This window comes from Neoarius graeffei, chromosome 12 (genome assembly GCF_027579695.1).
Source record: "Neoarius graeffei isolate fNeoGra1 chromosome 12, fNeoGra1.pri, whole genome shotgun sequence".
NCBI lineage: Eukaryota > Metazoa > Chordata > Actinopteri > Siluriformes > Ariidae > Neoarius > Neoarius graeffei.
Window position 1 is genome coordinate 32,774,427 of NC_083580.1, and position 26,598 is coordinate 32,801,024.

The 26,598-nt window shown below is 43.4% G+C and overlaps 1 protein-coding gene across 5 annotated transcripts in view; it reads left to right on the top strand.

The window, feature by feature from the left end:
* Nucleotides 1-26,598, top strand: part of LOC132895332 (short transient receptor potential channel 5-like) — a 244,748-nt gene that overhangs the window by 165,880 nt on the left and 52,270 nt on the right. For all 5 annotated transcript variants that reach the window (XM_060935791.1, XM_060935792.1, XM_060935794.1 and 2 more), the window contains 2 exons: nucleotides 1,029-1,351; nucleotides 3,733-3,928. In XM_060935791.1, coding sequence (XP_060791774.1) covers nucleotides 1,029-1,351; nucleotides 3,733-3,928 — 519 coding nt within the window. The remainder of the gene's footprint in view (nucleotides 1-1,028; nucleotides 1,352-3,732; nucleotides 3,929-26,598) is intronic.

The window sequence follows — 26,598 nt, forward strand, 5'->3', positions numbered from 1 at the left end:
ACCTGTCTGGTGAGTTCTTTGGTCTTCATGATGCTGTTTGTTCTTCAGTGTTCTCTAACAAACCACTGAGGCCTTCACAGAACAAGTGTATTTATGCTGAGAGTAAATTACACACAGTAGGACTCTATTAACTAATTAGATTACTTCTGAAGGCAATTGATTGCACTGGATTGTATTTAGAGGTATCAGAGTACAGGGGACTGAATACTAATGCACACCACATTTTTTCAGATTTTTATTTGTTTAAAATTTTGAAGACCATTTATCATTTTCGTTTCACTTCACAATTATGTGCTACTCTGTGTTGGTCTATCACATAAAATCTCAATAAAAAACTTTTAAGTTCGTGGTTGTAAGGTGGAAAAATGTGAAAAAGTTCAAGGGATATGAATACTTTTTCAAGGCACTGTATGTGTGTGGTTACATTTAGGATATAAAATCACTACAGGATCAATCCAGGAGCAAACAGTCACTGACACACACACACACACACACACACACACACACACACAAAATTGTATAGAATGTCATTGTGTGCTGTAGTATTACAATTCCCCTTCACTGGAACTAAGAGGCCCAAACCTATTCCAGTATAACAATACCCCTGTGCACAAAGCAAACTCCATAAAGACATGGTTTGCCAAGGTTGAAGAGGAAAAACTTCAATTTTGCCAAACACATTTGGGATGAACTAGAATGTAGACTGCACCACAGACCTTTTGTACCTGATCTCATTAATGCTCTTGTGGCTGAATGGGCAAATCCCTGCAGCCACGTTACAAAATATAGTGATAGGTTTTCGCAGAAGAGTGGAGATTATTATATAGAGGACAGAATCTATAATGGGATGTGCAAAAACACATTTCTGATATGAGAGCCAGGTGTCCACAAACTTTTAGACACCCAATGTACCTTTCTTACCTGTAGTTAACTGAATGGATCAAAAACTTTTGTTATGAAAACAAACTCTAACATGCCCTATTACTGTTTAATTTATGACTATTTTCTCTTTTTTGGGTCTGTGACAGTACAACAGCTCCCGTCCTCGTGAAGAGTGGGAGATGTGGCACCCGACACTGATTGCCGAGGCATTGTTTGCCATTGCCAACATCTTTAGTTCGCTTCGGCTCATCTCACTTTTCACAGCCAATTCTCACCTGGGCCCACTGCAGATCTCACTGGGCCGAATGTTGCTCGATATCCTCAAGTTCCTCTTCATCTACTGCCTAGTGCTCTTGGCCTTCGCTAATGGTCTCAACCAGCTCTATTTCTACTATGAAACTGAAGCAGCTGATGAGCCAAACCACTGCAAAGGCATTCGCTGTGAGAAGCAGAACAATGCCTTCTCCACGTGAGTGAGGAAAGAGTCTTCCATCCTTAAATTTAACCTTTAATACAAGAAAATTGTTAAATTCTCTCACAAGGCATTATTGTGTATTTGAATTCAATGTTGAATATTACAGACAAGAGTCATCAGGAGATGACTTACCCCCCAGCCCCCTCATGAAACCCCATTCCAAATTTTCCTAAGTTTAATCGGTTGCCATGGAAATGCGGAAAAAAAACAAAAATAACAGAAATCCCAAAATGTCAAAAGGCACAGCTCCTCTAGTCACTTAACATTACTGTGAGGTTTCCTGAAAAAAAATTCCAAATAGTTTTTGAGTTATGCTTCGGAAACTAAAATGTTTACAGACAGTCAGACAGAATGATAGCTATATCCCCTTGCATGATATGCCGAGGGGCTAAAAATCAGGGAAATGGCTGTAAATCCCAAGCTACATCAGGTGGATATAACAAAGTACAAAATACTTCATTACTGTACTTAAATAGTTTTCAGGTATCTGTACTTTACTTGAGTATTTATTTTTCTGACAACTTTACTTATACCCACCACATTTTAGCACAAATATCTATACTTTCTACTCTCTACTCCTTACATTTTCAATCAGGTTTTTTACTTCAGTTTTAATGTATTTGAGGGGAATTAACAATTAATTTTTATTTTGCATCATTTGCATGCCTTTCCAACATCTAGTCCAATTTCAATGGATGGGATAATAACACATATGACATTGATTATACCAACACAATCTGGCAACGCTAACTCTGAATCAAAATATGAACTGCATACAAATTCAGGGGAGGTTGAACTTTTAAGTTTGAATGTTTTGTGTAAAAATTCCAAATTCTTCTATTTAAATAGCTAATGCTTTAGTTGTGTATGATGTATGCTCTTCAAACTCTTCAAATAAGTTATTAGCAAACATATAAAGAGCAGCTAGTAAGGATATTTATAAGTTACTGTTATATACAGCTGGATTGTTGAGGTTATCACACTGTACAAAACTCACCACCATCAACTCCATGTGCAAGTGGATTATTTATTTGTCACAAAGTACTTGGCAATTAAAATATTTGTAGTGTTTTTATATGGTATTATTTAATAATTAATTTAAGAAAGTGTGGGTTTGCCTCCTTCCACACGCATACACCAGCTCTTCAGATATCTTCTTCTTTCAGCTGTTCCTGTTCAGGGTCGCCACAGTGGATAATGTCCCTCCATCTCCTGTCCTCCATATCTTTTTCTGTCACACCAACCATCCTCATGTCCTCCTTGACTATATCTTGTCTTTAGTCTTCCTCTTTTCCTTCTACCTAGCAACCAGCATTCTTTTCCCAATATACCTTGGATCTCTTTGTATGTGTCCAAACCATCTCAATCTCTCCGGCTCCCCAAATATGTATTATATTAGTGTTACATGAGGTTCAGTTAGCTTTGCACAGAAACAATCAGTAGAAATGTCCTTCTAATGGCTGCTTTTTATGTTTATACTTTAAGTACATTTCAGAACCTGTATTTTTACTTGAGTAAAGAAGTTGAATCAGTAGTTCTACTTTCATCAGTCTTTTTACACAACTATCTGTACTTCTACTTAAGTAAAGAATATGTATATTTTTGCCACCTCTGCCAGGCTAACACTAAACATGAACCTTAACCCACAACTATGCTCAAACCCCTGTTTGACTGTCCATCCATCCATTACCCGTAACCACTTATCCTGTGTAGGGTCGCAGGCAAGCTGGAACCTATCCCAGCTGACTATAGGCGAGAGGCAGGGAACACCCTGGACAAGTCGCCAGATCATCGCAGGGCTGACACATAGAGACAAACAACCATTCACACCTACAGTCAATTTAGAGCCACCAATTAGCCTAATGTGCATGTCTTTGGGGGAAAACCGGAGCACCCGGAGGAAACCCATGCAGACACGGGGAGAACATGCAAACTCCACACAGAAAGGCCCCCGTCAGCCACTGGGCTCAAACCCAGAACCTTCTTGCTGTGAGGTGACAGTGCTAACCACTACACCACCATGCCGCCCCTGTTTGACCGCTTCTTTTCAATTTAAGATATACAAATCTCATTTGCTGTTTTATGTTTTTCTTTGAGTCATAGAGAGACAGATCTCCTTCCTACCTGACTGGAATGTCCTACATTCATATCCTCAACGAAGTAAAATTTTGATAAGAATATTTTTTGTGACCTAAATCTGAATGCATCCCTAATTTTTTTCCAAACACTTCTATTTGTGTGTGTTTAATCACTCAGCAAAAATGCATAGTAACTCAGTAGGAGGAAAGTGCCTGTTTGTTCAGACAATGCGTGTGTCTGTCTGTATTTTCTCTCTATCACTCAGGCTCTCTCTTTTCTCTATCTTTTCCATTTAGGTTATTTGAGACACTTCAGTCTCTGTTCTGGTCTGTGTTTGGTCTGCTCAGCCTCTACGTAACCAACGTGAAAGCCCGGCATGAGTTCACTGAATATGTTGGGGCCACTATGTTTGGCACTTACAATGTCATCTCACTGGTGGTGCTGCTCAACATGCTCATAGCTATGATGAACAATTCCTACCAGCTCATTGCTGTAAGTACTGTTTGAGAATGTGAGCATGAACAATGAGAACATGAAAGTGAAGAATGCTGTTACATTAGTTTTGTCTCATGTTCACTGGTCTGTTGTTTAATGTGCAAACAATGGTCTTGTCTCAGTTGGGCTGGGCGATATAGCTGAAAAAGCTTTATTTCAGTCAATATTGATAATTATTGATAATTTGAATTACCTATTTTTAATAATTACCAAGAGAAAAGAGGTTGAATTTAAAGGTGCTGACTGCAAAGTCATCTGAATTTTTCAAGTTTTTTTATTGTCCATGGCATTTTCCTATGTCTCGCAAGAACAATGTCATGCAGATGAGATGTGATCATTTTCATGTGCTGAAGGTCGCTTTTCTCTGGATGGGGACCGTTTTCCTACCTCTTGAGGTAAAATGCATGGCCCTATGGAAATGGCCAAATACGAGGAGAAACCTCCTAATTAATTAGTGCAACTATGGAACTGCATACCAAGTTGGTGACGTGGAAAACATCATGACTCTGCATTGACCTTGGATAGTTTTGAGTCATAGGTGTGTAATTTGTGGTTGACATTTGCGAATAGATCCGGGAAACAAAAGACAAACATATCTTTTCTCTGTTACTGTTTTTGTGTTATTGTTTCTTTGTCTGTAAGATGAAAAACTCCATACTTGTTACTGTGAAGTCAAGCCCATGCAATCTAAGGCTGAGATAGCTAAGTGACAACTAGAATGATTTAGTTATCTGTCCAGAAAAATGATGTCCTCTACCCATGCTCTATCTTGCAGTTGCACTTACCAGTCCCCCCCATGATTTCGCAGGCCTTTTTTGTGATTGTTGCGGGCTAAAATGTCTGATGTTGCGGGGGTTTTTCCAAAAAATTGCGATGAAAGTTGCAGTGTGTTTTAGGTTTTTGTTGCGATTACATTGCGGGAGGAAGTGAAAGTTGTGAGAAATTGTTGCGATTTTCTCTTTTTGTGATTAAAATTGAGTGATGTGTTAAATATTAAAGTTATTACTGAAAAACTATTGATTAAAAAAAACAAAGACACTGAGAAATGGTCCTATAAACAACTTTACCAATATAACAGATTACCAGGACTACAAAAATGCAGAAAAATAGGCTTTACTTATCCAAATGCACCTGTTGGTTCAAAAGTTAAACTGCAGAGAACCTCACAGCACAACATGAAGTTACCTTAAAATATAATACAAATGCCTCAGCTTTCATGTAAGAAAAAAAAACCCTATTAATACTAGTACTGTGTGCAGGCAGTCTCTCCTGAAGACTAAATTAAACAATAATTATAAACTAATAAAGTAAATGGCTCAGGCTTCATAAAAGAAAAAAAAACAATTTGAACAGAATCTCACAGTATGATGCTGAAGCTGCCTAAACAATGGAAAATAAAATACCATTTTGGCAAAAATGTTGGCATCCATTAATTTCTTGTATTAAGTAAAAAAAAAAAAATGTAAAGTGCACACAGTCCTTCACTGTAAACATAACACACTTTCAGTAACAGAATTTAAGCCTACATAAACACTGACTTGCACATGCTGCTTCTCTTGAACGGAAACACGGAAGTAAGCAGTGTTGCCAGATACTGCTGACGTTTTCCAGCCCAAAATATGTTCAAAACCCGCCAAAATGCACTTAAAACGCCCAATCTGGCAACACTGGAAGTAAGGCGGAAGGTAGTTTGTCAAGGTCACCTCAAGACGACGCCAACAATTGGTCAAATTTGCGGGAAAGTTGCGGTGATTGGATATAATTGCAACACCGCGCTGAATTCGCGGGGATTGGTTGAATTTGCAAATCACAACATCGCGAAATCCTGGAGGGTCTGACTTACTAGGCAGGCTTTCCTTTTCTTTTCCACTGGCTTTTAGGTGGTGGGAGAGCAAAGTCCTCCATGTTTGCCCATGCTGACTTATTTTAGTCAAATGCCCCATAGTGGTCACATGAAATTGTTGCTCACTTGGTTCGGCAATCTCCGGGATCATAAAATGCAGGATGTATTTTCTCATCTCATCTCATTATCTCTAGCCGCTTTATCCTGTTCTACAGGGTCGCAGGCAAGCTGGAGCCTATCCCAGCTGACTACGGGTGAAAGGTGGGGTACACCCTGGACAAGTCGCCAGGTCATCACAGGGCTGACACATAGACAACCATTCACACTCACACCTACAGTCAATTTAGAGTCACCAGTTAACCTAATCTGCATGTCTTTGGACTGTGGGGGAAACCAGAGCACCCGGAGGAAACCCATGCGGATGCAGGAAGAACATGCAAACTCCACACAGAAAGGCCCTCGCTGGCCATGGGGCTCGAACCTGGACCTTCTTGCTGTGAGGCGACAGCGTTAACCACTACACCACCGTGCCGCCCCAGGATGCATTTTATCTCGGCAAAACATTTACACATAGGATACATGGTGTGTGCAGCAGCGAAACATCTTGAAACTCCAACAGCAATAGAAATAGAACATTTTGCCCAAAATTCAACTTTGCAATCTGCACCTTTTAAACATCTTACGTTCATCAACAATTTCCTCATCATCTGCAGTGTTTCCCCATACTTAGGCTGTACTTGGGCCGGTTGCCCAAGAATATTAAGCAGTGTTGGGAGTAACACGTTACAAAGGTAACAAATTACTGTAATGCATTGCTTTTTGCGGTAACGCGGTAATGAAAGGTATTACAGAAAAAAAATTGGTAATATTTTACTCGGTACAAATGTCAGTAACGCACGTTACAATGCATTTTTAACCTGGAATGAAGTGGCGGGGTTTTTTGTCCTTCATACAAATTCGCCAAAATCACCACGAGATCAGCAGAGGTGAAACGTCCACGCAAAATGTTTCACTTCCTTTTCCTTTAGGCTAGTCAGACAGAAGAGAGAGATGAGTGAACCTGCAGCTGATCTAACGTCAGATAGCACATTCTCCAGATGGGCATACGCCCATTACTTTAAGTTTGTGAAAAATAAGGATGTGAAGAACATCGTAGTCAAATGCACTTTGTGTGCTAAACCTAAAGAACTGTCCACTTCCCGAAATAGCACCAGAAATTTAACTAAACATTTACAGAGGTGCCATAGTAACATGAAGTTAGCAAGTAAGCAAGCAGAGGATGAGAGTGGCAATAAAATTACAAAGCAGCCAAAATTAACGTTCTCCTGCTCTGAGATGCTACTTCAGCCTCAAGAGGTTAGGAGGCTTGTGGCGGAGTATGTTGTTGAAGATATGCTGACAGTTTGTTTACATTTTTGTCCTGTATAACTGAGTTTTTTTTTTTCTGGTCAGAAGTCAGACTAAAGTGCTGCCTTTCCTTCAAGGGCTAATAGGCCTAATCACTTCAATATCATTAAAAGCACTTTGATTTTGCTATTTCTAATTCCACTTTTCGAAATGTGACTGGGTAGCCTTATATAGCTAATAGTCATTGTCTAGCTGTGATTTAAAAGACTTGTGGGTTTTTTCAGGCCAGTTTTATTGTAGGCTACAATTTGCCATAATATGTTCATTTTTGTTAAATTTCTGAAATGGAGTCATATCCCTTAGGGCTAATCTTTTTTTTTTTAATGAAGCATAAACTATGCTTTATGCTGTAAACTTGAAAACAATAAAGGCATAGAAATGCTAATTTTGTATCCTGTCATATCTTTAGACATTACAATACAGTTCAATTAATGTTAAATATGAATAGGCCTAAAGTTACAGTATTTCTATCACAATTTGCCAGACTTTGACCTTTTGTCTGTTCTTGCGATGATTGTTCCTTGTATTGTGCCATGAGCCATCACTGTGGCTATTATATTCTACTGTTTTTAACCATAAGCCTAGCTCAGTCAGATACCACATCACCTTCCACTAGATGTGTGATGAGCTAATTGAGCGTCTTGAGCTACATTTAGATTGCCAAATCCATACTTCCAGTTATTTTGGTGAGAGTAACTTAAAAGTAATGCAATAGTAGTGTAATGCCTTACATTTTAAATACAGTAATATTGTAATGTAAAGAATTACTTTAAAATGACAGTAACAAGTAATAAATAACGCAAAACAGTTTTGAAGTAACTTGCCCAACACTGATATTAAGAGCTGCCAAAGTATACTAGCAACCCGTTTTAGTAAATCAGCATGAAGAACAAGAATGTTCTTTGAGCTATAGATAAATAATATGAACATAATGTACTACATCACTAAAAGGAACTGTTGTGCTAGAATGATTGGCCAAACCACATGAACGGTGAGCTTTCATGCTGTAGACGTATGTTACTATGACAACATGGAACGCTTGATCCAGTCAGCGCATTCAGTTTTGTAATAGCTTTTTTTTAGCCTGCTTAACTGATTATTAAAAGCACATTAATGGTCCATGTACATTTGGTCATTCTATTTTCATGTCTGTAACAGACAATACTAGGCCATTTTTTGTGTTTCTTTTCCTTCAGCAAATGAAATAGTAAATGAATAAAGAGTCCATTTTTCTCAAGCCCTGTGGTTGTCGCAGATAGATAGCATGTGCGATGAACTGAGCAGTGCGAGCGGCACATAGATTACAATCTGTGCGAGTGGAGCAAATTCCAATGTGATCCGAAATCACATAGTAAACCTCCTTTATTTATTTATTTATTTATTTATTTTTGTGGCAGCAGGTAATGCCGCCCCTTTCCATCAGCTACCACCAGGAATATATTTCAGACCTTTTGGGAACACTGCTCATTTTCTAACTCCACGCTGTTTCTGTTGTTGTGTCTGTGATGTGATTTAATTGTAGCAGTTCCACTTAAGTTACAAGAGGTCGCCACAGACCATGAGCAGTGGTGCAGAAGACTCTGAGAAAAGTGAGTTGTCGGGAGTGTGTAAGCTAGCCTAGCAAGAGGTGTTACACTGTTTGTTTGAGGTTCACTGCAAAATTTAATAAATAGTAAAGAAAAAGGACGTGTCGGTGAACTTCATGACAGTGTCACATGTTGATGCTGCAACTGAACAATACATCTGTTAAACTCATGGCTGTTTGTGTCACTCGTATTATGCTCCATTATGAAGGGAAATGATAGACTGTTCATGAGCCAGGGAGGGAAAACACTTGAGGTCTGTTCATGCAGTTGAACTTTGCATATTCATTAAATGCTTTTCTGGCGGTTTGCATTTATTATGTTTAAGTGTTAAAGTTTTATTGCTATTGATGAAGTGTCTATCAAAGATATATAGCTATCATTTTATTACCCAGGCCTGTGTCTCATACTGTAAATTAACTTAAATGAACAGTTTAAAAAAAGTCACGTTGTACACTCTAAATATTTCGTTGACCCACCTTTAGCTTTGATTATAGTGATGGTGCACATTCACCATTGCATTGGTTGTGTCTGAAATTCCGTACTAGATACTGCAACACTGTACTGGATACTGCCCGAATACTGATCTTGATGGAAAAGCATACAATTTAAAAAAAAAAATAAAGATTTTGCAGTACATGTCAGTCACCCGGACTGACATGTACTGCAAAACTCTGGTGAAAATTTCCAGTACATATCCAGAGCTGGGGCAGCACGGTGGTGTAGTGGTTAGTGCTGCTCATGACAACTGCAGTCCTAAAGTTAGCAAGTCAACTGTAGTCCTCAGCCATAAAAGCATTACTGTAAGTGTCCAGAGCGTCCTCCAGGTGTGACTTTCAACTGTCCACATGGGGCCGTCCTCCACAGGAGCGATGCGATGAGAGTCCAACCAGACACAGGGCACCAGGATGGATCAGGCAGGTCTGAGGAGCAGAAGAGGTCAGCATCTCGATCTCAGGATTGACATGTAACTCAGAGGGACAGATATTGGAGGGGGGGGGAGAGAGAGAGAGAGAGAGAGAGAGAGAGAAAACACAGGTTGTTAGGTATGCCCAATGTCACCTGAATAAGTAGGAACAGTATACATATTGCACTGAGTACAAGCAGGGACTCCGGCAACTAACTATGACAGCATAACTAAAAGGGGAGAGCCAGAAGGTAACACAGGCATGAGGGAGCACCGGGACATAAAGCAGCCAGCCACTACATCATCAACAAACTCGAGTGAGCAAGCGAGTGGGGGACTGACAGCATCCATACATCCCAGTTTACCAAAACACACTGTCTGAGGACCCTCCAGATCCTACACCTTTACCTCATAAACACCATTAACACAAGGCTTGATTAAACAGATATGTTTTCAGCCTAGACTGTGTCTGATTCCCGAACATTACTTGGAAGGCTGTTCCATAACTGTGGGGCATTATAAGAAAAGGCTCTGCCCCCTGATGTAGCCTTCACTATACGAGGTACCAGCAGATAGCCCGCACCTTTTGATCTAAGTAGGCATGGTGGGTCATAGAGGACCAGAAGTTCACTCAGGTACTGTGGTGCGAGACCATTCAGTGCTTTAAAGGTCAATGCTGCACTAAGGTATTTTATAATCAATACGAAATTTGATTGGAAGCCAATGCAGTGTGGATAAGACAGGGGTGATGTGGTCATATTTTCTAGTTCTAGTAAGGACTCTTGCTGCTGCATTTTGAACTAACTGGAGCTTGTTTATGCACTTATTGGAACATCCAGACAGTAAGGCATTACAATAATCCAACCTGGAGGTAACGAAAGCATAAACTAGTTTTTCCAAACTAGTTTTTCCAAACTAGTTTATGCTTTCGTTACCTCCAGGTTGGATTATTGTAATGCCTTACTGTCTGGATGTTCCAATAAGTGCATAAACAAGCTCCAGTTAGTTCAAAATGCAGCAGCAAGAGTCCTTACTAGAACTAGAAAATATGACCACATCACCCCTGTCTTATCCACACATTAAATTTCTTATCTTAGCAATGTTTCTGAGATGAAAGAAAGCTATCTGGGTAATGGTATCAATGATTACGTTACTGAACATGGAGGCACGCACACGCAGCAGCTCCTCTCTGTCCCGACAGAACAGTGTTTTCGTGTTTTTTGTGTTTTAAAAGTGTCTATCTGTTCGTCTTTGTCGCGTCCATCAGTCTCAAGGTGCACATACTCCCGTGAGTTTCTGCTCGACATCCGTAGAACTATATTCACGGATATAAATCCAGTGGACGCGGAAGTGCTATGCGACTACAGTTTGCTCCGGAGGCCTGTTCAATCACTGACCCCCACTCCTGCATCCGGCCCGCAGTGGAAGCGCCACAGGCGGAACATGCAGAAGAGGGGCAAGCGCGGAGGTATCCGGGCTAGGCTAGCGGCTAGCCCTCACCGGCCGGCTAGCCCTACCATCACTCTGGCCAACGTATACTCGCTGCACAACAAGCTGGATTATGTCCGCCTGCTCCGCTCATCTTTTAAGTCTGTGAGTGAGTGCTGTGTCCTTGTGTTTGTGGAAACATGGCTTAATGACAGCATCCCAGACTGTGCCATTCAGCTAGCCTGGCTAACATGCTACCGGTCAGACAGAGTTCTAGTTGAGGGGGGGGAAGACTCGCGGCGGAGGACTCTGTCTTTACATCAGTGATGCCTGGTGCCGTGATGCTGTTGTATTCTGCAAACACTGCTCACCACTGGTGGAGTTTATAATTATTAAGTGCCGGCCATTCTATCTGCCGAGGGAATTTACAGCCATATTGCTGGTAGCATTATACATCCCTCCCGGCTCCAATAACAACAGGAGTGAAGCACTGAATGAACTCTATCAGCACATCAGTGAGCAGCAGACGGCCCACCCAGATGCTTTCCTCATCCTGGCTGGGGATTTCAATCATGCAAACCCCAAGAGCGTGTTTCCAAAACTCTATGGACATATCAACTTTCCCACACGTGGAAACAATACTCTGGACAATGTTTTCACCATGCATAAAGACACCTACAAAGCCCTACTCCTCCCCCACCTTGGGGCCTCAGATCACTCCACTGTTATGCTAATGCCAGCATACAGGCCGCTGGTTAAAGTCACCAAACCATCTACAAAGCAGGTACATGTGTGGCCAGAGGGGTCCTCAGAGGCACTCCAGGACTGTTTTTCCACCACTGACTGGAGCATGTTCAGACAGGCGGCCACCTACAGCAAACATCACAGATCTCCAGGAGTACACGGAGACAGTCACTGCCTACATGAGGAAGTGCATGGATGACGTTACAGTCACCAGAACCATCTCCATTCGGGCCAATCAGAAGCCATAGCTGACAGGGGAAGTCCACAGGCTCATGTGGGCTCGGAACGCCACCTTCAGAGCTGGGGACAAGGTGGGCCTGAGGACAGCTAGGGCCAATCTGTCACGAGGCATCAGGGTGGCCAAGAGACAGTATTCCAGGTACATTGCTGACCATTTCAATGACAGCAGAGACACCAGGAACCTGTGGCGGGAGATTCATACCATCACAGACTACAAGCCCTCGCCGCAGACCTGTGACAACTCTACGTCTCTGCTGAATCAGTTGAATGACTTCTTCGCTCGCTTTGAGGCAGACAACAGCACCACAGCACAGAAGACCCCACCACCTCCCGGCGACCAGGTGTTGACGCTGTCCCCAGACAGCATGAGGAGAGCTCTCAGGATGACAAATGCACAAAAAGCCCCGGGTCCTGATAACATTCCTGGTCGTGTCCTGAGAGACTGTGCCGAGGAGCTCACAGATGTCTTTACAGACATCTTCAACATCTTGTTGAGCCAGGCTGTTGTCCCCACGTGCCTCAAAACCACCACTATCATCCCGGTCCCGAAGAAGCCATCTCCCTCCTGCTTCAATGACTACCGCCCTGTTGCACTCACTCCCATCCTCATGAAGTGCTTCGAGCGGCTAGTCATGCGGCATATCAAGTCTGCCCTCCCCCCCGCCCTGGACCCTTTCCAGTTTGCATATCAGTCCAACCGTTCGACTGATGACGCCATCTCCACTGCCCGTCGGGGAGGAGCCTGCGGAGTCTCCGGGCCAAAACCAGCAGCCCTCACCCACCTGAAGTCAAAAGACTCGTATGTTCTGACATACGAATGCTGTTCATAGACTTTAGCTCAGCATTCAACACAATCATTCCTCAGCAGCTCATTCATAAACTGGACCAGCTGGGACTCAACACCTCCCTGTGCAACTGGCTGCTGGACTTCCTGACGGGGAGACCACAGGCTGTACGGGTCGGCAGCAACTCCTCCAGCACCATCACATTGAACACGGGGGCCCCCCAAGGATGTGTGCTAAGCCCCTTCCTCTTCACTCTGCTGACCCACGACTGCACACCAACATCCAACTCTAATCTCTTCATTAAGTTTGCGGATGGCACGACTGTGGTGGGTCTCATCAACAATGGCGATGAGACAATCTACAGGAGTGAGGTGAGCCGCTTGGCCATGTGGTGCAAGGACAACAATCTCCATCTGAACATGGAGAAGACGAAGGAGATTGTTGTGGACTTCAGGAGAGAGCACACCCAGCATGCTCCACTATCTATCGACGGTGCTGCAGTGGAGAGGGTGAGCAGCACCAAGTTTCTGGATGTGCACATCTCTGAAGACCTGTCCTGGAGCAACAACACCGCATCACTGGCCAAAAAAGCCCAACAGCGTCTGTACTTCCTCCACAAACTGAGGAGAGCAAGAGCCCCGACCCCCATCATGCACACTTTCTACAGAGGCACCATCGAGAACATACTGACCAGCTGCATCACCGTGTGGTACAGCGCCTGCACCGTGTCTTGCTGCAAGACTCTGCAGCGCATCGTGAGAGCAGCTGAGAGGATCATTGGTGTCTCTCTCCCTTCTCTAATGGATATTTATAACTCCCGCCTCACCCGCAAAGCCATCAGAATTGCAGGTGATCCCACCCACCCATCTCACAACCTCTTTAGTCTGCTGCCATCGGGGAGGAGACTGCGGAGTCTCCGGGCCAAAACCAGCAGGCTCAAGAACAGTTTCTTTCACCAGGCGGTCAAGAGGCTCAACTCCCTCCCTGTTCTGCCCCTCCTCCCCCCTCTGCCCCCTGCCACAGATTCTGCTTGCACACCCCCCTGCCCCCCTTCAGCATCTGACATGTCATCCTCACAGTTTCCCCCCCCCCAAACACACACACACACACACACACACACACACACACACATCTCAACATTCATTAACACTGAACTCAGGGACCGCACATCTCACTTTACCTCGCTCATTTGCACTATTCCGCACTACCTCACCTTAACAGCTGCTAGTTTGTTTATACTGCTTATTTCATGTTTACCTGCTATACCTCAAGTGCCCTTGACTGTTTGTTTATTTGCACCAATTTACGTGTGTGTGTGTTAGGGCTGCTCGATATTGGAAAAAATCAATATCACGATTTTTTCAGTAAATATCGATATCGCGATTTTTAAAATGATATTTATACACCTTTTTTTAAAGCCCTGATCATCAACACCTGAGGCACCGGGCCACATTTTTATAGTACAGGCCTCATAGGCTACCTGTCAACCCTTCCCGTTGTACCCTGAAACGCCTTTTACTTAAACTATTTACTGTGCAAGCGCGTACTTTGCATAGGTCCTATCGCCTGCACAAGGCTCACGTTCTCCTCACTCAACATTTCCGATCACAGAGGATGGAGCCAGCGCTGGTATTACCAGTGATTACTGCGCAACGTCCACACTGGCTCGTAGCCAGCCAAGGATAAAATCTCTCTCTCACTCACACACACACACACACACACACACACACATCTCAACATTCATTAACACTGAACTCAGGGACCGCACATCTCACTTTACCTCGCTCATTTGCACTATTCCGCACTACCTCACCTTAACAGCTGCTAGTTTGTTTATACTGCTTATTTCATGTTTACCTGCTATACCTCAAGTGCCCTTGACTGTTTATTTGCACCAATTTACGTGTGTGTGTGTTAGGGCTGCTCGATATTGGAAAAAATCAATATCACGATTTTTTCAGTAAATATCGATATCGCGATTTTTAAAATGATATTTATACACCTTCTTTAAAGCCCTGATCATCAACACCTGAGGCACCGGGCCACATTTTTATAGTACAGGCCTCATAGGCTACCTGTCAACCCTTCCCGTTGTACCCTGAAACGCCTTTTACTTAAACTATTTACTGTGCAAGCGCGTACTTTGCATAGGTCCTATCGCCTGCACAAGGCTCACGTTCTCCTCACTCAACATTTCCGATCACAGAGGATGGAGCCAGCGCTGGTATTACCAGTGATTACTGCGCAACGTCCACACTGGCTCGTAGCCAGCCAAGGATAAAATCTCTCTCTCACTCACACACACACACACACACACTACAACGTAAGCTTGTGTGTTGTTAAGACACCAACATTAAAACACGCGCACACACACGGACTGGCCATTGGGAGTAGCGGGAGTTTGTGGGCCGGCGGAGAAAAAAAAAAAAAAAAAAGTTGCGCGCTGGCCTTTAATATGATAAGCAATGTTAACAGTTTCTTAAAGAAACTGTTAACATTGCTTATCATATTAAAGGCCAGCGCGCAACTGTTTTGTTTTTTTTCTCCGCCGGCCCACGCTGAACCACCGGGAAAACTCCCGCTACTCCCGATGGCCAGTCCGTGTGTGAACACGCACAATATAGAGACAAGTCCTTAAGAATTAACATACATGAAAATAGCTCAGCGGCATGTAAACATTCCCTGAAAATGTAGGTGGCACTGCGGCTAGATGCTACGTGAAATGGCACAAGGCAAACACCATGCTTCGCTCAGTCAACAGACAAAATCCACGAACCAGTAGTCCTCCTACTACTGTGGGTTAGTGTTCTGTGGCCAAAAACACCCTATGCACAGTCATTCCAAAACATCCCCACTAGTTGCAGGTTATGTCTCAAATACAGATATGCGTTGTGGATTAAGCGATCTATTTTCAAGCATCAGGCTTCTCTTCCTTCATCTTCCAAATGTGGACTCCGCTATCTTTTTGGCATGTCAGCATTGAAATACCATTTGCAGAGATATTTCACTCGCCATTAAGAAAAGTAAAAGCAACACATGATTAGGGCTACATGATTAGCAGGGGGACACCGTTTTAAGCTCACGGAATTTTAAAAACAATGTAATTACATCTGAGTCCGTCTACATCGCGCAATAAACCCGTCCTTAGCAGAACCTACTTCAAAGCATGATGCTAGCTGCAGATGCACAAGTCAAAATCAAATGAACCCAAGTAAACATGCCGCGGCGGGCAACGTTAATAACCAAATTGCCTTACCTTAAAACGCTGCCTTGACCACAGGACGACTCGCAATTATTCCACTTAAATCCACATGGTTTAACACCTCTAACACAGCTAGCAAGCTGGATATGTGCTAATATTGTTGTGCTTGTTTTCTTCCGTAGATGCCATTTTTACATTACCCAGTCCCACATCCAAAAATATGACGTAAATATATGTTAATTGTATTATTATAACTATTAGCAAGCAAATCAAACAACATATTAAGAAATCAATATATCAAATCACCCGACACGTATGAAAACAGAAGAACTGATTTTTTACTGTTGCGGGGATATCGCGGGAGTAGAATGGATGACGTATGCAAGGCTACGGTGTGCCTTAGGGGACAGAAGGGTTCGTTTTACCTTACTGTCACGTCAATGTTATTGTTGTTTTATTGCCATTGTAGAAATATTGTGCACGTCCCTTTCGACAAATGACAAAAAATCGTTTCATATCGATATTATGAATTTTGATATCGTTTGACACCAATATCGATATCGTGATAAAAATACGATATATTGCACAGCTCTAGTGTGTGTATATGTATGTATATATGAGTGTTTAGTCTATGTCTAGTTCTTATCTAGTGTTTATACTGTTTATATTGTCTGAGTGTTTAGTCTTTGACTAGTTCTTATCTAGAGTGTTTATACTGTTTATATTGTTTGAGTGTTTATGTCTAGTTCTTATCTAGAGTGTTTATACTATATTTTCAGTTATTCTATTTTTATTTATTGCATTGACTGTTTGCACCGTGGGTCAGAGAGGACTGAAATTTCATCTGTGCTGTATGTCGAGCATGTATAGCATATTTGACAATAAAGTTGACTTGACTTGAATGTGAGTTTTGAAAGAAAGACTGGAGTCAATAATAACTCCGAGGTCTTTTACTGCTGCATGTGAAGAAATAGAAAGGCCATCCAGAGTTACTGTGTAATCAGAAAACTTACTTCTAGCTGCATGTGGTCCGAGTACAAGTACTTCAGTCTTGCCAGAGTTAAGCAGAAGGAAGTTAATAAGCGTCCTTCACACATTCCTCAATTCTATTAAGCTGGTGTCTCTCATCAGGTTTTGCAGAAATATACAACTGTGTGTCATCAGCATAACAGTGGAAACTAATACAATGTTTACGAATAATATCACCCAGAGGTAACATATATATATATATATATATATATATATATATATATATATATATATATAAAGAAAAAAGCAGTGGACCCAAGACAGAACCTTGTGGAACACCAAACTTTACTTCAGTATGTCTAGAAAAATCACTATTTACATCAACATACTGATAGTGATCAGTTAAATAAGACCTGAGCCAGGAGAGGGCCGTTCCCTTAACTCCCATAACATTTTCTAGTCTATCCAGAAGAATGGAATGATCAATGGTATCAAATGCTGCACTAAGGTCAAGCAACGAGACACAGCCCTGATCAGACACCAACAGTAGGTCGTTTACTACTTTAACCAGAGCTGTCTCTGTGCTATGATGAGGTCTAAATCCTGACTGATACATTTCATGGATGTTATTCCTATGTAAATATGAGCATAACTGCTGTGCCACAGCTTTTTCAAGGATCTTGGAGATAAAGGGGAGGTTTGATATTGGCCGATAATTGGACAGCTGACAGGGATCAAGGTCAGGTTTTTTAATCAGGGGTTACATTCTAATTGCTGATCTGATACAGTTATATTGTTAACTACAGGGTCACTTACACTGTCTGACCTTAAATTAGTAGTTTGAATTTTTTGTCGGATATTCTCAATTTTGTCATTAAAAAATTTCATGAAGTCATTGCTACTACATACTGCAGGTGTGCATGTGTCTATAGTGGATTTATTCCTGGTTAATTTTGCTACAGTATTAAATAGGAATCTAGGATTATTTTTTGTTATTTTCTAGTAGGGAGGAGAGATATGTTGATCGAGAAGCACCAAGAGCTTTTCTATACTTCAGGAAGCTCTCCTTCCACGCTAATATGAACACTACCAATTTTGTTTGACACCATTTACATTCCAATTTTTGAGTGGTCTGTTTTAAAGTGCGAGTGTCATCATTATACCAGGGTGCTAATTTTTTGTCTCTGACCATTTTCCTTTTAAGAGGAGCTACATTATCTAAAGTATGGCGGAACGTTGACTCTAAGCATTCAGTTGCCTGATCAAGTTCTGCAGGAGCTGCCAGTGACCCAGTCAAAGTTGATAACTCTGGGAGATCATTCATAAAGCTCTGTGCAGTAGTTGACATGAATGTACGTTTAATACATGGTGAGGTGCATATACAGTGGTGCTTGAAAGTTTGTGAACCCTTTAGAATTTTCTATATTTCTGCATAAATATGACCTAAAACATCATCGGATTTTCACACAAGTCCTAAAAGTAGATAAAGAGAACCCAGTTAAACAAATGAGATAAAAATATTATACTTGGTCATTTATTTATTGAGGAAAATGATCCAATATTACGTATCTGTGAGTGGCAAAAGTATGTGAACCTTTGCGTTCAGTATCTGGTGTGACCCCCTTGTGCAGCAATAACTGCAACTAAACATTTGTGGTAACTGTTGATCAGTCCTGCACACCGGCTTGGAGGAATTTTAGCCCATTCCTCCATACAGAACAGCTTCAACTCTGGGATGTTGGTGGGTTTCTTCACATGAACTGCTCACTTCAGGTCCTTCCACAACATTTCCATTGGCTTAAGGTCAGGACTTTGACTTGGCCATTCCAAAACATTAACTTTATTCTTCTTTAACCATTCTTTGGTAGAACGACTTGTATGCTTAGGGTTGCTGTCTTGCTGCATGACTCACCTTCTCTTGAGATTTAGTTCATGGACAGATGTCCTGATATTTTCCTTTAGAATTTGCTGGTATAATTCAGAATTCCTTGTTCCAACAATGATGGCAAACCATCCTGGCCCAGATGCAGCAAAACAGGCCCAAACCATGATACTACCACCACCATGTTTCACAGAAGGGATAAGGTTCTTGTGTTGGAATGCAGTGCTTTCCTTTCTCAAAACATAACGCTTCTCATTGAAACCAAAAACTTCTATTTTTATCTCATTTGTCCACAAAACATTTTCCAATAGCCTTCTGGCTTGTCCACATGATCTTTAGCAAACTGCAGATGAGCAGCAATGTTCTTTTTGGAGAGCAGTGGCAACCCTGAGGACCTCAGAAAAAGCGTTGTTGATGCTCATCAGGCTGGAAAAGGTTACAAAACCATTTCTAAAAGAGTTTGGACTACACCAATCCACAGTCAGACAGATTGTGTACAAATGGAGGATATTCAAGACCATTGTTACCCTCCCCAGGAGTGGTCGACCAACAAAGATCACTCCATGAGCAAGGTGTGTAATAGTCGGCGAGGTCACAAAGGTGGTGGTAGTATCATGGTTTGGGCCTGTTTTGCTGCATCTGCCATGCAACCCTGCCATGCACACCATTGTTGTTCAGTGTTCTCCTGATGGTGGACTCATGAACATTGGCTAATGTTAATGTGAGAGAAGTCTTCAGTTGCTTAGAAGTTACCTTGGGGTCCTTTGTGACCTCGCCGACTATTACACACCTTGCTCATGGAGTGATCTTTGTTGGTCGACCACTCCTGGGGAGGGTAACAATGGTCTTGAATATCCTCCATTTGTACACAATCTGTCTGACTATGGATTGGTGTAGTCCAAACTCTTTTAGAAATGGTTTTGTAACCTTTTCCAGCCTGATGAGCATCAACAACGCTTTTTCTGAGGTCCTCAGAAATCTCCTTTGTTTGTGTCATGATACACTTCCACAAACATGTGTCGTGAAGATCAGACTTTGATAGATCCCTGTTCTTTAAATAAAACAGGGTGCCCACTCACACCTGATTGTCATCCCATTGAATGAAAACACCTGACTCTAATTTCACCTTCAAATTAACTGCTAATAAGGTTCACATACTTTTGCCACTCACAGATATGTAATATTGGATCATTTTCCTCAATAAATAAGTGACCAAGTATAATATTTTTGTCTCATTTGTTTAACTGGGTTCTCTTTATCTACTTTTAGAACTTGTGTGAAAATATGATGATGTTTTAGGTCATATTTATGCAGAAATATAGGAAATTCTAAAGGGTTCACAAACTTTCAAGCACCACTGTATTATTACTCAGACATATTTTGAATGAGATGAGATAATGATCTGAGAACTTCAGACTGTGGAAGTATGACTATATTTTCTACGTTTAACCCGAATGTTAGTATTAGATCGAGGGTGTGACCACCATTATGGGTCGGTCCTATGACATTCTGATTAATCCCTACTGAATCTAAAATGGACACAAACGCTGTTTTCAAAGGGTCTTCTGGGTTATCAAAGTGAATATTAAAATCTCCGACAACTAAAGCTTTGTCTAAGGAAATAACCAGATCTGAGATAAAATCTGCAAATTCAGAAAGAAACTCAGAATATGGCCCCAGGGGCCTGTAAATAATAAGTAATGGAATTAACTGGGTAGGATTATTTTTCTTGGCTACATGCATTATATGAGTATGAAGAACTTCAAATGTATTAAATTTATAACCAGGTTTTTGTATTACACCTAGATAATCATTATAAATAACTGTAATGCTTCCTCCTCTGCTGGTGATGATGAGGCTGGTGTATATAACTGTATCCAGGAGGACTCGCTTCATTTAATGCTATATATTCATTTGGCTTAATCCATGTTTCAGTTAAACAAAGTACATTAAATTCCTGATCAGTAATAAGTTCATTAACCATTAGTGCTTTAGATGTAAGAGATCTAATATTTAATAGCCCCACCTTTAGATCAAAGGTGCTGGCTGTAGCTGTACAGTCAGTATGATCTAATTTTATATTGATTAGGTTACTGGAACAAACTCTCTGAATATTTCTACTTTTTTGTTGAGCTCGGGGAACAGACACAGTCTCGATGTAGTGGACCCTGAGTGATGACTCGGTGCAGCTAGCAGACAGTCGGTTTAGCCTGTTCGTCTGCTCCCTGGCCTTGGCTCTAGATTGTCAGATATTAACTAGGCCTGTTCTGAGACTATGACCTATGCTGCAGGAAATGAGAGCAGCACCTTCCCGAGTGGGATGGATACCGTCCCGCCCTAACAGGCCAGCAGTGCCCTCAAAATTAGCCCAATTATCTATAAAGCCCACACTGTTTTCAGAGCACCACCTGGACAACCAGCAGTTCAGCGACCATAACCTGCTGTAAGTCACATCGCCACGCCGCAGTGAAGTCTGAATTAATAAACACTGGAGTCCTAACCGATCAGCAGCTCCTTCACAGAATGGCAGTGGGTCATCAGCAGGTACCACAGAAGCACCCACTTAGATGCTTAAGTGGGAGGGTTTCACTATGTACACCTCAACCTATCTTCTGTGGCCACAGCCCTTGCTGTTGCGAGGTCAGCCCAATTGCCGCTGATTGTTAGTGATTGTCTATTTGCCACATTTCGTCATCTCTCTTGAGCCATAGCCAGAATGAGGCTTTTTTGGTTGTGTGCTTCATAACTCTGATTTTCTCCTTTGACTGGAAACCAAGCTTAGTCAACACTGACAGAACTTGGCGGCCAACATAACCACGGCAGCCCACTTCAAAAGGAAGGCATTCAGCTTTCCAACCATTGTCTTCACATTGCTGAAGCAACTCCTTGTATCTGTCTTCTTTTCTATTGAAGGCATCATCTATGTTGGCTCCCCAGCAGACAGTAAGTTCAATCATTTTCACAATTTTTCTTTCACTACACCAAATAACTAGGTCTGGACATTGTCTTGTTTCCACAGCAGAGAAAACTAGTGCTTTTTCAAGGTCTGCACTTACTTCCCAAAGTCCTTGCCATCTATTATCATCCTTTGTTGATCTCAATGACTTAACTGTAGTTGAGCCTTGTTTGCAGAATTTGATGTAGTCACACTTTGGCACTTGAGGCAGCTTGCCACCGTTGATTTCAGCTACCCTCTCTCTCACTGCCTTTGCTATCATGGTAAGAACTTGGTTGTGTCTCCATAGTCATCAGGATTCAAGACCTAAGTGACAATTTGAAAATATATGCCACAAAGTCCCTTTCGCACTGTAATCTTCCATCTCACCAGATTAGTTGGACTCGAAAGCACATCGTAAGTTGACCTGATGAGAAAACTTATTCTAGCAGGTTCCCATTACCAAATTTCTCTATTACTTTTTCATCCTATGAGAAATTTTTCATCCCTTGAATGCTTTGCTGAACTAGGTGTGTGTAGCACCTCTGCACCTCATCTGCCTTAGATACAGCTACTGCAGCATCTCATTGCTCTTTAGGGGTCATAGCATTCCAAGGTTTAAATGAGCCAACTCCAAGTCCTCTCTTCATTGTTTGTATGGCCTAGGCCTGTCACGATAACAAATTTTGTTGGATGATACAACACCGATCCCAAAAAAGTTGAGACAGTACAAATTGTAAATAAAAACGGAATGCAATGATGTGGAAGTTTCAAAATTCCATATTTTATTCAAAATAGAACATAGATGACATATCAAATGTTTAAACTGAGAAAATGTATCATTTAAAGAGAAAAATTAGGTGATTTTAAATTTCATGACAACACATCTCAAAAAAGTTGGGACAAGGCCATATTTACCACTGTGAGACATCCCCTTTTCTCTTTACAACACTCTGTAAACGTCTGGGGACTGAGGAGACAAGTTGCTCAAGTTTAGGGATAGGAATGTTAACCCATTCTTGTCTAATGTAGGATTCTAGTTGCTCAACTGTCTTAGGTCTTTTTTGTCGTATCTTCCATTTTATGATGCGTCAAATGTTTTCTATGGGTGAAAGATCTGGACTGCAGGCTGGCCAGTTCAGTACCCGGACCCTTCTTCTACGCAGCTATAATGCTGTAATTGATGCAGTATGTGGTTTGGCATTGTCATGTTGGAAAATGCAAGGTCTTCCCTGAAAGAGACGTCATCTGGATGGGAGCATATGTTGCTCTAGAACCTGGATATACCTTTCAGCATTGATGGTGTCTTTCCAGATGTATAAGCTGCCCATGCCACACACACTAATGCAACTCCATACCATCAGAGATGCAGGCTTCTGAACTGAGCGCTGATAACAACTTGGGTCGTCCTTCTCCTCTTTAGTCTGAATGACACGGCGTCCCTGATTTCCATAAAGAACTTCAAATTTTGATTCATCTGACCACAGAACAGTTTTCCACTTTGCCACAGTCCATTTTAAATGAGCCTTGGCCCAGAGAAGATGTCTGTGCTTCTGGATCATGTTTAAATACGGCTTCTTCTTTGAACTATAGAGTTTTAGCTGGCAACGGCGGACGGCATGGTGAATTGTGTTCACAGATAAAAGTTCTCTGGAAATATTCCTGAGCCCATTTTGTGATTTCCAATACAGAAGCATGCCTGTATGTGGTGCAGTGCCGTCTAAGGGCCCGAAGATCACGGGCACCCAGTATGGTTTTCCCGCATTAACCCTTACACACAAAGATTCTTCCAGATTCTCTGAATCTTTTGATGATATTATGCACTGTAGATGATATGTTCAAACTCTTTGCAATTTTACACTGTCAAACTCCTTTCTGATATTGCTCCACTATCTGTTGGTGCAGAATTGGGGGGATTGGTGATCCTCTTCCCATCTTTACTTCTGAGAGCCACTGCCACTCCAAGATGCTCTTTTTATACCCAGTCATGTTAATGACTGTGGCAGCGGGGGCGTGGTTGAGCGCTGGTCTGTGACAGGAGGGCGGAGTCAGGGAAGGTAAGTGGCAGAATCACTACACCTGATGGCAATTAACCTGTTTGTGTGTGTGTGTCTTCCCAGTGACCGCACCCTGTTTAAGGAGGGAGAGTGAGAGCGGAGGGGAGCTTCCCCGGACGAGAACACTACAGTGTGTGTGTCTCTATCATTTAAAGTTGTCAGACTGAAAAGTGCGGCAATAAAGCTCATATTTAACCCTGATCTCTGTCCTGCCATCCTCTGTGCTCCACCCCCACGTACAGAACATTTACAGTGGTGCCGAAACCCGGGACCGTGGAGCACCAACCAAGCAGCCCCATGGAATCCTCCCCATTCGCCGACCTGGTCCACGCCCTCGCCACGGCCCAGCAAAGCCAGCACCAGGCGCTCGTCACACTCCGGAAGGAACAAGAGCGGCGCTTCGAAGCCCTGGTGCTGGCCCAGCAGGAAGACCGCGAGGCGTTCCGGCACCTCCTCGCGTCGGCGGGGTCCACCAGCGCTCCAGCCACGGGCCCGTCTCCCCTCACCGTCACCAAGATGGGCCCGCAGGACGACCCCGAGGCGTTCATCACGCTGTTTGAACAGGTCGCAGAAGCCTTGGGGTGGCCGATGGAGCAGCGTGCCTCCTCCCCCTCCTAACAGGAGAGGCACAGCTGGCCGTGCTACAGCTCCCCGCCGACCGCCGGCTGGCCTACGCGGACCTCCGCCGGACCGTCCTCCAGCGCGTGGAGTGCACACCAGAGCAACAGCACCAGCGCTTCCGCGCTCTGTGATTGGAGGAAGTCAGCTGGCCGTTCGTGTTCGGCCAGCAGCTCCGGGACGCCTGCTGGCGGTGGTTGAGGGCCAACGACCGCAACGCCGAGGGGATCATCGACCAGGTGGTGCTGGAACAATTCATTGCCTGCTTACCAGCAGGAACCACGGAGTGGGTCCAGTGCCACCGCCCGGCGTCGCTGGATCAGGCAGTGGAGCTGGCAGAGGATCATCTGGCGGCTGTTCCGGCGGCAGGACAGCAGACGACGTCAACTCTCTCTCTCTCTCTCTCTCTCTCTCTCTCTCTCTCTCCCCCTCCTTCTGTGTCCCGTCCTCGCCCCATTCCCCCACCGTGGAGACGGGGGCCGGCTCCACCCCAGCCGGCCCGCCGCACCCACGGTGCCCTCCCATTTCTCCCTTCTGTGTCTGTCTCTCCCCCCCTTCAGGTGAGTGAGCCCCAGAACACCAGTGCAGAGGGAAAGCCCGGGCCGGTTTGCTGGCGCTGCGGGGAGCCGGGCCACCTTCAACAACAGTGCACGGCAATGGAAGTGGGCGCGGTGGTCCGGATCCCTGATGCGCCAGAGGCCGCCCTCGATCGGGCCAGAGCGTATCACATACCGGTGAGTATCCAAGGGGTTACATATCAGGCGTTGGTGGATTCTGGTTGTAATCAGACCTCAATCCGCCAAAGCCTGGTGCAAAACGAGGCATTGGGGGAGCACAGGGGGTGAAGGTGTTGTGTGTGCACGGGGATATTCACAGCTACCCTTTGGTGTCGGTCCACATTTTTTTCAGAGGGGAAAAATTTATAGTGAAGGCGGCGGTTAATCCTCGCCTTACCCACTCTTTAATTTTGGGCCGGGATTCCGGGGTTTAATGACACGCCTATTAAAGAGTGGGTCCTGCCGTTTGACGGGGAGGTCCCGGTGTCGCTTTGGCGGGAGCAGCTGTCGCAGGGCCGTCTACGTCATCTCCACGTCAGAGTGAGGAGCTGCCGGCTCCTCCTATCTCTATTGGGGAATCCCTCGCGGATTTCCCATTAGAACAATCGCGAGACGAGACTCTGCGACATGCGTTTGACCAAGTGAGAGTAATCGATGGTCAAACGCTCCAGCCGAACGCCACCCCGTCCTTCCCCTACTTCGCAATTATGAAGGATAGATTATACCGAGTGACGCAGGACACTCAAACTAAAGAGCGAGTCACGCAGCTGTTGATTCCAAAGAGCCGCTGGGAATTGGTATTCCAGGCGGCTCACTTTAATCCCATGGCTGGACACTTAGGGCAGGATAAGACACTAGCCCGAATAATGGCCCGATTCTATTGGCCGGGGATTCGCGGCGATGTTCGTAGGTGGTGTACGGCATGCCGCGAATGCCAGTTAGTAAATCCAGTGGCCATTCCAAAAGTGCCTTTGCGCCCTCTTCCTTTGATCGAGACCCCGTTTGAGAGAGTTGGGATGGATCTCGTCGGGCCATTAGATCGGTCGGCACGAGGGTACCGCTTTATATTAGTTCTGGTGGACTATGCAACTCGATACCCGGAAGCAGTGCCTCTGCGCAATATCTCAGCACGCAGTATTGCAGAGGCACTCTTCCACGTCATCTCCCGAGTCGGAATCCCGAAAGAGATTCTGACTGATCAGGGCACTACATTTGTCACGAACACTACGCGAACTGTATGGGTTATTGGGGATTAAGCCGATCCGCACCAGTGTGTATCACCCAGAAACGGACGGTTTAGTAGAACGGTTCAACCGCACCCTCAAAAATATCATTAAAAAAAGAAAAGTCAATGCGGTGTCTAAATTCGATGCGTGCCCGATGCCTCGTATTGATGAGTTGCTCGATCGACATTGCACTGCTCGCTTTTATTCAACGCTGGATTTGACGAAGGGATATTGGCAGATCCCCTTGACTCCACTATCCCGAGAGAAAACGGCCTTTTCCACAC